We start from the raw sequence: 12882 nt of genomic DNA, 5'->3' as shown, positions 1-12882 counted from the left end.
TTGGGGGGGGGGTCCCCTAATCGGAACATTTACCGAAGTTAGCACCCTATTTTTTAAAAATTATTTAGAAATAGTTATTAAGCGGAACTCTTGTTACAAATTATGGAGAACTCTTCGTCTCGACAAAAGGAAACGGGAACTCTAATTGGAATTATGGAATTTCAATGTTGGGGTGCTAACTTCACAGACGCGACAGCCGGCAGAGTCATACGTGTACCTATGCCGATTAATTTTTTAAGATCACATTTTGATAACTGTACCTTAACACTTTTATGCACAGAATTATGAGGCTAATCCACTGGTGTAATGGAAATACATAGTTGCTTTAAAAAAGATATACAATTTGTAATATGCAACTACATATCTTTTTTATAAAACAACTCCCCCCCCCTCTCTCTGTGTGTGTGTGTGCGTGTGTGCGTGTGTGCGTGTGTGCGTGTGTGCGTGTGTGCGTGTGTGCGTGTGTGCGTGTGTGCGTGTGTGCGTGTGTGTGTGTGTGCGTGTGTGTGTGTGTGTGTGTGTGTGTTTATGCGCGTCGTTGTTCGTTTGAAGTAATTTTAGTGTTACCCATACGGAGGTATCACTTCAGCACAGGACTTCCCATATTCGAAATAATTCCTATCTTTAATCCTTCATAACGTGGTTAAAAAGTAAGATATTGAAATAAAAAAAATGCATTTTAGAGGGGATAGGCAATACATTTATCACTTCTGATCGAAATTTCAAGCTAACGTTAACTTTCTTTATAAAAAAAATATTAAATATCACTAAAAAAACCATTTTTTACATATTAAACCTCAATTATCTTGGAAATTTGATGTGTTAGAATTTTTTTGTTTGCGGCATCATTTTCCAAAAATCTGTAAGAGATATGTAATCTGGTCCAAAGTAATTGAAAAAAAATTTTTTTGTGAATAGTGTAATCCGTCCTGAGGCATAACGGACAAATCGCTAAAGATACGCACGGAATTAAACTATGAGAAAATTGATTATGGAGTCCACAGCATTTCTCTCAGTATTATCGAGGTAATGAGAAATTTCCCGGTCAGTTGAAGACATTAGCGCGATAACGGTTTTCATTTTTTCTCACTTCTCTGATATTTACCTCTAAAAATTCTATCAAAACCTGTACTCAGTTTTAAATAATAATAAATGAAAAATCGACTGATGTTAGTAACATAAATAAGCAAAGAAGTGAAGATCTTATTTGATCAAAATGGATTTTGATGCCTAATAATATTAACATTTTATTATCATTGATTATTAAAATTAGCATTCTTTTTTCTAATGTGAAATGCATTCATTTTAGCTTATTAATCTATGAAGGATACGTCCCTATTGAGCATCCATAAAGAACAGCTGGTAGCAAATTTGCACCAGGCATTTTTAACATTTTATATCTATGGTGCAATTCGGGGAGACTATTAGCGCTATTTTTGTCATCTCATCTTCATTGTTTATTAGACTTAAAACATAGAATGACACGAATAGCGCTAATAACGTCTCTCCGAACACATCTCTCTAATCTTTTGAAAGATAAAAAGCGAAGTTAAAATAAAACCTATGTTTGTAAATATAAAATTTTCTAACCAATCGATTGGTAATATTGAATTTTCGAAAAACCAAATGTTATTCATTCAAAACTGCGTGTTAAGCAAAATCAATTTTCTCAAGCTACCTACAAATTGGAAATTTTGCTGATGCGAATTTGCCAGATGTCATTAACAGTTAATATTCAACAGTAGGCAATATAAAAAATAGTTTTTCTTTCGAGTCGAAACGTTGGTTAGAAGGTTGTCACTGCCCCACGGAAAATGCTTCCTTCGATTCGCGTGACGGAATTAGTTTTCACTTTCATGCTCAGATCAGATCTTCCGTGGCTGCTGCTGCTGAGAAGAACGGCAACAGAGGCGAGAGAAAGTCGTTCGGCTTCCGGATATTTTTCGCACGCGCCACGTTGGTCTCGCGATTACGCAAACCGCACCGCGCGTAATCGGTGTGGATGATCGTTGATCGATGGTCCACACGTTTGTCTCCCTCCGTGAGACTTTGACTTGGAGCTCAAGTTTCATCGATTCGTGATTTGTTTCCGCTCGTTAGCTCGTCGAAAGTCAGGAATGATTGACTTTCAATTGACATGCGTCAACGTTTTCCGTGATGAAAGCTGCAGATCTCTTATCTAGTTCTTCCGAGAAAATTTCATTTACAATATTTAATGTCGTTATTCAGTTCAATGTCATTTGTATATGTCAGCTAATTCATAAACGTGGCATATGCATGAATAGATCGATATTTCGTCTGTAGTTTCACTTTCGACGATTTATTAAGGAGTTACAAGCATTGAGAAATCGAATCTGTACAAATAATAATACGAAAATCCAATCACGTAAGTACCTCATTTCGAAAGAGATGTGTAAGTTGGAAAATAACGAACGCCTAATTCGTTCGTGCCGCCCTTGACCCCTTTCGGAAACGTATCTTGCGCTAGGAATGAACACCTGATTCGTAAACGATCTCAGACGGATCAAACATTGTTGCATGAAATCACAATAGAAGATTATACAAGCTAGATTATATTAAATACGCGAAAAGAATGATTTTGCTAAAATAACTAAAAATTGAGTTAAATACAGATTTGAAAATAATTCTGTTCAACTATCGATAAATATGCAGTTCAGGTTACACCTCACCGATTTGAGTGCCATTTAGTTACGTTGTAGGGAAGAGTATTCTGAATGATTCTCCACAAAAATTAAATGGAGAACGGCATTGGTTTAGGAGATACGTAATAGTGAATTAAAGTTACATAATGTAGAGGACATTGGTATATGAGATATAAAAAGTAAAGTTTGTATGTTTGAAGACCCATATGACACGCACGCACGCACGCACGCACGCACGCACGCACAGTCATAGATCTGTTTCACCCCGTAAACAGGAGGGTGGACCTCGTTTTGCGTGGAAAGTACGCCCTTAGACAAGGGGAGGAGTGATCTCATTTCACTCTCAATATACCTCTTATATTAAGCCGGCAGCACGCGATGTTTGTTTTCTTGCTGGATTGCTAGTTAGAATAAATTCTTGCCACCGTATTGGCTACGATGCTGACACTGTCAGTACCGCAGCCAACGATGGAAAGATTCTAATCCAGCTAGGAATCCAGCAGGAAAACAAGCATTACAAGTATCGCGTGCTGCAGACTTTAATACCATCCCTTACATATTATGAAACTTTAATTTATTCTATTTTCTAAACCAATTCCCCATTTAATTTTTATTGGGAATCATTCAGGATACTCTCCTCTACATATCTAAAGGACACTCAAATCAGTGTAATATAAACTATATATCTATCGAACTCTCAAAATAATTATGTAGGAAATTCAAATATGATGAGCAATGCTACAAAAAATTTTGACATTTTAGCAACCAACTTAAGCATCTCACGTAATTATTTTGATAATCCAATAAAATTTTCAAATCTGTGTTGACCTATATATAAGGCGAAATTTTTGGATACTTCTGCAAAACCGTTCTTTCTGTATATACAAATCATTTTAGAACAATTATAATATAATTAAACAATAATTTATTATTTTTCTAAATCTACTAGATATTTAATTTTTCAAATAGAAATAAAAATAGCCTATAAGAGCCACCACAAGATTGACGTGTGATCAAATCTTTTATTATGAAGGAATACAGTAACGACAAACGTTTCAACTCTTGATTAGAGTTCCCATCAGTGTACAATAATTGTCTATATCTAATTAATGATTGAATCACAATCAATAAAGGAATTGGTGCATTTTAAGCAATTTGGGAAGCATGCAGGTATCGTTGTTCATATTTTTTTCTTACTCAATTTTACTTGCTGAATTCGAAAATCGTAAAATTATTAAGTAAAATTATATTAAGTTAAAATTATTCTGGTATCCGGGAAATATTTTTTTTTTACATTTTAAACAGAAGAAAGCAACGGTTAATTTTATCACTTTCTTGAACCATATCTGCGAATTTCTCTTTTCAATTCTTGTTTTTATAAAAATCAATTATTATTAAAATCGCAACTTTTACTTGTGTACTATAGAATAAATAAAATTTTGTAATGAAGGCTATTATTGTAGAGCGTTTATAAAGCGAAATACTATATAGACGGTGTCCCAAAACAACCGCATTGAGCGGTTTCTTTGCAACATTGCAAGAAAAAATTCTAAAATGAATTTTTAGTGCAAAAATGAAAATAAGAGAAATAACTTCCAATAGCCTTGACTCTAACATATGATATCAAGATCATGACTTTGAGCAACATTCAAAAGGTTTTAGTCGTCAGTCACCTTAGACAATGCAAATACCGGCAGTACCGTAACTTTCAAATTCATAACTCGAAATGCACTTAACGAAAAAATATTTTATTATAGCGTCTTGGAAAGCTCTTGAAATAAGCTACAAGAGTGTGCAATAAAAAAATGGAGGATTTCATTCAAAAAAACTTCATGCAACCTTGATCTGACCTTAAGGACGTTTTCTTAAAGTCAACTAAGGTCACCATCTTCTTTCCCCCTTAAAACCATAAAACTTTTGTCTGAAAGATATTTTGAAAAAGCTTCTCCCTTTCGAGATATACAAGTGTATTGATTAAAATGGTCTATCCTGTGTATGTAAAATGTAAATATGTAAATATACATATTTACAGGGTATTCCATTTTAATCGATCATCTCAAATATCTCTTAAACAGTGCATTTTAGGGGAAAATGCTTTAGACAAAAGTTTTTTTTTTACTTCGAGGGGAAGGTAAGATGGTACTATTGGTTTGACCAATAGGTACCTAAAGGTACCTTGGGCGGCGTTGTTAAAGTCAGGGCTAGGTCACTGAAGGAGCCCCTCATTTTTCATTGCATATTCTTGTAGCTTACCTCGAGAGCTTTTCACAATATGATAAAATATTAATATTATAATAAAATATTTTTTTATTAAAAGTACTTTGCGAGTTATAGGACTTCAAAGTTACAACACTGCCGGTATTAGCATTAACCAAGGTGTCCGATCGACGGATAAAACCTTTTGAATGTTGTTCAGGATCATGACCTGGATGACATTTGTCAAGATAAAGGTCAATGGAGGTTAGACCTCTTATTTTCATTTTTACGTAGAAATGAATTTTTAGTGTAAAAATGAAAATAAGAGGAACAACCTCCAATGGCCTTGATCTTAACAAATGTTATCTAGTTCATCTTAAACAACATTTAAGAGGTTTTAGCTATCGGTCAGACACCTTGGATAATGCTAAATGCCGGAGGTATTGTAACTTTCGAGCATCATAACTAAAAAAGTACTTGATGAAAAAATATTTTATTAGTGTTTTGGAAAGCTCTTGACGTAAGCTACAAGAATATTCAATGAAAAATAAGGGTTTCCATTTAAGAAATTGAAGGTGATCTTCACGTGACCTTCAAGTGACCTTCAAGTAACTATTCAAGGTCAAACTAATGACACCATCTTATGTCCCCCTCAAAGCCATACAATACACAATATATACAAAGCCATACTTTGGTCTGAAACATTTTTCACTATCTTGCTTACCTGACGAGATATTCGCATGTATTGATTAAAATGGCCTACCCTATATATCCGAAAAATCGCTCGTAATATTTCGGGAAGTGATTTGGGACTCAAAAGAAGGAAAAAAAGCTATATAAACATAGGTCCGTAAATAAGTTATTTTCGAGTTATAATCACTTTTATGTTAAAAAAATTGTTATTTTTATAATCAACAATCATAATTTATTTCATAGTATTTTAATATAAATATAATAACTACATTTCGAACTATTTTGATGTTTACCAGAATGCACACACGTGGAGGCATAGTCCGCTTGGAATCCTTTTTTATTTTTCTTTTTATTTAAATTACAATTTTTTAACGGTTTATTTCCAGACCTATGTTTATGTAACTTTTTTCCTTCTTTTTGGGTTCCGAATCACTTCCTGAAGTATTGCGGGCGATTTTCCGGACACCCTGTATAAACAGGGTGTCTCACAACTACCACATTTCCTCTTAAGAACGTATTTTTGAGGTAATTTTGAGACGAAAATCCTAATACAAAATTGTTGAGACTACAATAGTTTTTAAATTATAATTGGTTAAAAATAGTATGTAAAATTCGAAAACTATTAGGTTGGTGCAAAAAAAGTGTCGGTTTTTCTGTATTGCTATTAGGAGCAGTCGTAACTTCGTTAAAAAATGGACGAAATTTGAATTTAAAAAAAGAGTTTTAGAGAGAGAGAGAGAGAGAGAGAGAGAGAGAGAGCTTGAAATCGCTACTTTCGAAAGGTCACTGTATTTTTTGAGTTTATGTGAGTTTGATAATTTTTGGAATTTGAAGCTCTTTAAAACTCTTTTTTTAAATTCAAATTTCGTCCATTTTTTAACGAAGTTTACGACTGCTCCTAATAACAATACAGAAAAACCGACATTTTTTTTGCACCAACCTAATATTATGGCCTCGATATTTTCGTATTAGGATTTTCGTTTTAGAATGTTCAAAAGAATCCAGAAATAATAGTAGAGGCTATAAAAGTAAAATGGTTTTTTACTTATAAGCATTTGAAGTTAACTTATAATTCAAAATATGAAAAAAAAATATTTCCCGGATTTTTTTTAGGACAACTTTAACTACGATTTTCGAATTCAGCAATTAAAATTGAGTAAGAAAAAAGTGAACACAATCCCTGCGTGCTCTCCAAATCGCTTAAAATGCACCAATTCCTTAAAATATAATTGGCACGATGTGATTACATACACGCATTGATAAAATGTTTAAGCTTGTCTAATCTACGCATTTTAAATCGACAAACAGAAACGGAATCATTAGCTCAGTTATATTCAAATTTATTTATGAAGACATGATGCTTCCTCTTCTTTGATCTTAGACAATTTATTGTTTACACATGTTGTCATCACGCTCTCTCTCACAAGATCTTAAGACTGCGACTTGTTGACACTGATGAATCTATCCTCAATATCGTGATTTCATGTAAGTTTTATTTTTATTTTATTACATAATACAAGAACGAACACAATGAATTAATTATCAGGAAATTTATGGAATTCGATTTGGATTCTTACGTAAATCTTTTATACAAGAGATGATTCAATTAGATAAGCTTAGACACTTTATTAATGCGTGTATGTAATCACATCGTGCTAATTATATTTTAAAATTTGTTGACTGCAATTCAATCATTAATTAGATATAAATAATTATTGTGTACACTGATGAGGACTCTAATTGAGAGTTAAAACGTTTGTCATTACTATATTCCTTTGTAATAAAAAATTTGATCACACATCAACTTTGTGATGCCTCTCATAGGCTATTTCTGTTTCTATTTGATTTAATTCATTAGAGCCTAAATTATTTTCTAAATTTAATATTTAATTTTTCTATGCTCTTGAACATGCAATGATATTATTGTAGAATATGTATCGATCAAAGCGCGGAGCAGGAACGTCAGCTCAGGTCGTTGCAGCTGGAGATGGAGTCGGTACAGCGGCAGTTCGAAGCCGCGTCGGTAGACCGCGAGAACGCGATTCACGAGAATCGGAAACTGCAGGACGATCTGGCGGCGTTGACCTGCGAGATGCGAAACATGCAACGCGAGCTGGAAACTTCGCGTGCCGAGTGCTATGACTTGAAGAGACAATTGCAGACCTATGTCAGTGAGGTCCGTCGTGCTGAGGAGCTCTTAAATCGGAAGGTATATCCAGAAGGAATCTTATTAATAACATTCGCTTATTTACCTCAATCTTTCTAGGAGAATGAGAGAACGGAAATGTTGAACCATTTCCGAAGCCTCAGCTTAGAGGCGACGGTTTTGGAGAACAACAATCACAGTTTGGAGTCTGAGGCGGCGGAGGCTAGAGGTGCTCTTCAAACCGCGAGGCATCAGATACTTGATCTTGAGCGTCAATTAGCGGACAGGGACTGTTTGATAAAGGGTTACGAGACTCAGGTATTTCGGTCTCTTTATAGTTAATGCAAGGAAAACACATAAAGAATTGTATTGGTATTTTCACTCATTACGACATCTTATTACGACATCTTATTCTACATTGCAATATACATATTCAGCTGAAAATAATTTAATTTAAATCAGGATCTGAACAATACGATAAATTTTCGAGATGTGAATATCTCATCATTCTCATGCATATAATGATTTCTTTAGATAAGCAGTCTGACGCAAAGCGTTGCCAGTATAGAGATGCAGCTGCAGCAACAAATTGAACAGAAACATCGAGTCGAAGCCGATTTAATGGCAGTCAGGGACTTATGTGTTAAGTTGGACCAACAAAAGGATACGCTTATGGAGCAACTTGGTGATAAGGACACCATGAAAGCGCATGTAAAGTTACTTACTCTCTATTCCATACATTTCTACTTTTTACGCGTCGCTTCAGTTTGTTTATCGCCTTGTTGTTTCACATACAGTACGAGGCGCAATTATTAAGACTGCAAGCCGAGCAGAGCATTGTTCAAGATCAAATTACTAGAGATCGCGTGACTGTGGAACGGCTGGAAACTCTTCTGAACCAAGCGAGACAGGAGTCCATTAATGCGCAGACTACCAATCAAGAGCTGCAAAATGAAGTCTCTAGATTAAAGCAGAAAGTTTCCGAACTTCAAAGTAAACTGTATGTCTCATTATTCGTACATACTATGTGTGTGTGTGTGCGCGTGCATATAGGCTACGTACATTTACACCGTGCGCTTAGTCCGCGATCTATACGATAGGTGTCTTTGTTTAATATACAGGATAAACAAGGATGTCTATTGTATAAGCCGCGGCCTAAATGCACGTGTAAACGTAGCCATATCGTCTCTATTATTTTTATATTATCATATGTTTACATCTTATGATTATAGATCATCAGAATCTGCGGAGCTTAGACAGTATCAGAATCAAGCAGCGGAATACAGCAAACAGATCAGTGAGCTCCGTAGGCAAGTTACCAATGAGAGGTTTGACCGTGCAAGAAAGGAGGAAGAAAGTCGCAGGTATTCTATCACTAAAAAAATGTTCGATGACCACAAGTTTATTTCATTTCCATCAAATTATCCGCTTTATACTTTCTCTCGTTTTGTTGGATATTGCCTATCATGATCATTCAAAAATTTAGACATTCTGAAGAATCCACTATTCTCCCTCAACAAAAATCATTCCAAGATTGCACGACTCAATCGGATATTAGGACCCCTAATGGCGATGGTATCGCCTCCACGTTCAGGTAGAGCGGGAGTGACTGCGACGCGCTCAAAAAATAGATTATAATTGATATTAATTAGCTAATTACGATTTCCGTTAGGCAAGTAGATTGGCTGAGAAAACCGTACACCGTGATTCCCAAATACGCATGCGTGCGCGATCCTAGCCAGGTGGGACTGACAAGTCACGATCGACCTATATCGTTTTTGCTCGAGTGTCGGTGTTCCTCCTTTGAAAAATGTATCTCCTCCGCCGATTTCGTGCCATGTCCCAGCACGTTCTCCTCGCAACGCAAGTCTACCGGTGACAGATAAAAACTCTAGAAATTTCCTTAACGGGGGAAGTGTGTAAATACCTAGTTAATAATGTTTCAAAAACGCTTTCCGGGCTTTTATAAGAACCTTTAGCATTTCCAAGATGATTTTTGCGCTATTCACGTATATATACACACACATTTGTAGGAAATAATATATGAATTTTATCGTTTACAACGATCATCTTTTTGATGCGAGAAAATAATAAATTGTGTATGTTTCGCGCGACTGACACTTATCTTTTCTGTTTTACTTTTGCAGGTCACTAAATTCATCGCCAGACAGTTTCAATGTAGATTTAAATGTAGTGATATAATACATTATGCATAATGTCTCTTGATCTATAAACATTTTGCAACAAGAAGGGAATAATGATAATAATATATATTAGTAGAGCAGAGCAAATACGCAAATTGATTTAATATATTAAGTCTTGGTAACATGACTTAGATTATAATTATACATTAAGAAAAACATCAAATATCTCTTAATGATCGTGTAAATGTATGTGGATGATTGCAATATGTACATAGTGTCTGGTAATTCTATCGACAACGCTCGTGAGCAAGTAGAATGGACTAAACTGAATCGAAAAGTATACCATTTTGCAATTTTCGCAATAATTAACGAGATAATTAATTTCTAAAGCTTGCCAAATAAGTGCGTATCCACCCGTTCTACCGCCAAATGCAAACACGCAGCTTGATATGACCCGTCCAACGTAAGATGTTTGTTTCGCATGTATTACCAAGCCACCAAGGCCGCATGGGTAAACAACTCCTCGCGTGTCTCCTAGTATCTTACGATGGTAGACGGTCCTATCTCGCCGCACGCTTGTATTTGGCGATAGCCGTGCTATTCGACGATCTTTAAAAATTAATATCTCGTTAACTATGGCGAAAAATGTAAAATCGTAAAGGACTTATCGACTCAGTTTAGTTCACTTACCTGTCCACGAGCGTCGTCGGCAGAATTACCAAACACCTTGTATATAGTATATTAATATGGTTCTTCTATCTAAAATTGATAGAATAGAAAATTAATAAATAATGTCGTCAAGAGATCAAGACTTTCGAGAAATAAAAAAACGATTTTGTGATAGTAGGTATAAACAAGATTGTATACAGTGGGTCACTGAAAGGTTACAATACTTTTTTTCGATAGGTTTCAGAATACAATGCTCATCGAAGCGATTTGTTCTTACTTATAAATCTAACCAGTTACGTCCAATCACTCTACGAGCAAGGCTGACAATGAGTTCTGAAACTCATTGAAAAAAGTGTTGCAACCTTTCTGTGACTCACAATAGTTGCTTTCCATTTGCACTGATTCAGATAATTCTCACTTGTGACGTCATAACTCAGTTGAATGAGCATTCCTTTTGCACACTCTGTGAGATTCAACTGAGTTTTTATCTATAATCTGCACAAGATCGAGATTGTATGCTTTAGTAAGTCTCATAAATTCATTTTAAAAGTGAGATTATGAACCTGTGTTGTCATATGTCCATATGATAACTTTTTACCAAAGTAAGCAATGTTATAATGTCATTAATCTGAGTATGAAATACTCGGTTCACTTCAGACTCAGTCTCACTTGTGTGTAAATGGAAAGCAGCTTACACATATGTGTATATGTCAAATAGCGTTTTTGGTCCGATCGGGTTTGCACCAACCTGGATTGGATTAATGCTTTGCTATTGGCTGACATTACATGCTGACTTTATCAATAGGAGAGCACAAAACGTCATTAATTCAATCCAAGTTGATATAAACCCGGTCGAGCCAAAAACGCTAAAAGTTAGCCTATTGAAAATCAACGTAATGACTTCTGTCTGAAAATCGGTCTGCACATACTCTCGGCATTGCCTCTGATGCGTTATCGTTGAAGTCGTACACGAAAACAATAATATTCCACTTTGAAAACAATAACGCTGTGCGACAAAAATAATTTTTTTTCTTCACACATAGAAAAACACACATAGAAAACTCAAATTGTTCGCAAAAGTAGAGATAAAATATAATACAGGCGTGTGTCGTTCCACGATATCAAATCATTTACATTTTTTACGTACATTTGAAATTTTATGTACATTTGAAGAGGCTATTACGGCCACGATGCAAGATGAAATTTTGCGATTGTTTGAAAATTATATATTTTATACATATATGAAATTAGTCTAAATGAAAAAATAAAATTAAAGCGATTGAAACAAAACAAAATGGTGAAAACATGAAAATTGCTCAAAATTTTCGATCTTTCTATAAAAGCGGTCCTAACGCGCGCGCGTATTTCCCTTGAAGTTAGCTGCGTATAAAGCCGCGATTCAATTGAAGCTTACGAATCATGGAAAGCTGTAGCGTGATTATTATTTTTACAATTTTTTTTATAAGAACAGCATAAAGAAATTGTAGCCGAAATGATTGCTGCATTTTGTAAAATAGGAGTCAATATGTCGTTGAAAATCCACTCTTTTTGCAAAATCATTTGAATTTCTTTCCATAAGTCCAACTTGGGCGATTTTAGTGACAATCACGGCGAGAGTTTTCATCAAGATATTGCTATCGAACAACGCTTCAAAGGAAAAGACTCGCCACATACTTAGTAAATACTGCTGATCGATTTGACGCGACAAATAAGATCAGTATAAATGCCAAAGCAAACGTTCATGTTTTTTCACGAAATAATTTGTTTTTTTGTACATTCAATTAATCAATTTTTTAATTTTAAAATTTAAATTAACTTCAATAACTTTAAATTTAATTTCCTTTATCTGGTAAGAAAAACAAGTAATAAATGTTGCATTTAAATGAAGTCATGCAAAATACATTTTCTCATTAATATTCACAAAGAAAATCATAGAGAAAGGCCAAAAAAGGAAAAATTTAAGTGATTTTCAATTAAAATGCATTTTTTCACCATTTTGTTCTATTCCAATCGCTTTAATTTGATCATTTTCTCATCCAATTTTATGTGGAAATATATAATTTTCGAAATCAATCAATTTTACGTGGAAATAAATAAACGAAATAATCTTCTCTAAACTTCAAACTTGCACAAAAAACGCAAATGATTTGATATCGCCAAATGAAACGCATGTTGGTACTAGATTTCATCTCTACTTTCACGAACAATTTGATTTTTTCATGTGTGAAAAATGCTGTCGCATATATGATGTAATATTCCGTAAATTATATTTTGTCTTTTTTCTTTTTTTTTGCGATTTTCTCTGAAACGAAGCAAAAACGTATATCTTTAAAGAACTTTTCTTATTTTATGGATTCCCTACACGCTCCCG

General features: G+C 34.6%; 1 protein-coding gene across 4 annotated transcripts in view; it reads left to right on the top strand.

Moving 5' to 3' along the window:
• Positions 1-9979, top strand: part of LOC108729524 (Centrosomal protein 135kDa) — a 56991-nt gene extending 47012 nt beyond the window's left edge. For 2 of the 4 annotated variants that reach the window (XM_018458702.1, XM_018458689.1), the window contains 7 exons: positions 7482-7761; positions 7819-8016; positions 8233-8409; positions 8496-8698; positions 8931-9062; positions 9185-9292; positions 9371-9718. In XM_018458702.1, coding sequence (XP_018314204.1) covers positions 7482-7761; positions 7819-8016; positions 8233-8409; positions 8496-8698; positions 8931-9062; positions 9185-9292; positions 9371-9584 — 1312 coding nt within the window. In that variant the 3' untranslated portion in view covers positions 9585-9718. Of the gene's footprint in view, positions 1-7481; positions 7762-7818; positions 8017-8232; positions 8410-8495; positions 8699-8930; positions 9063-9184; positions 9293-9370; positions 9719-9845 lie in introns of those variants that run through there. The other 2 variants (XM_018458695.1, XM_018458708.1) reach the window with 2 other exon arrangements.
• Positions 9980-12882: the final 2903 nt, after the last annotated feature.

The sequence above is a fragment of the Mycetomoellerius zeteki genome, unplaced genomic scaffold (assembly GCF_001594055.1).
Source record: "Mycetomoellerius zeteki isolate Tzet28-1 unplaced genomic scaffold, Tzet1.0 scaffold117, whole genome shotgun sequence".
Taxonomy (NCBI): domain Eukaryota; kingdom Metazoa; phylum Arthropoda; class Insecta; order Hymenoptera; family Formicidae; genus Mycetomoellerius; species Mycetomoellerius zeteki.
This window is presented reverse-complemented; position numbering and strand designations above follow the sequence as displayed.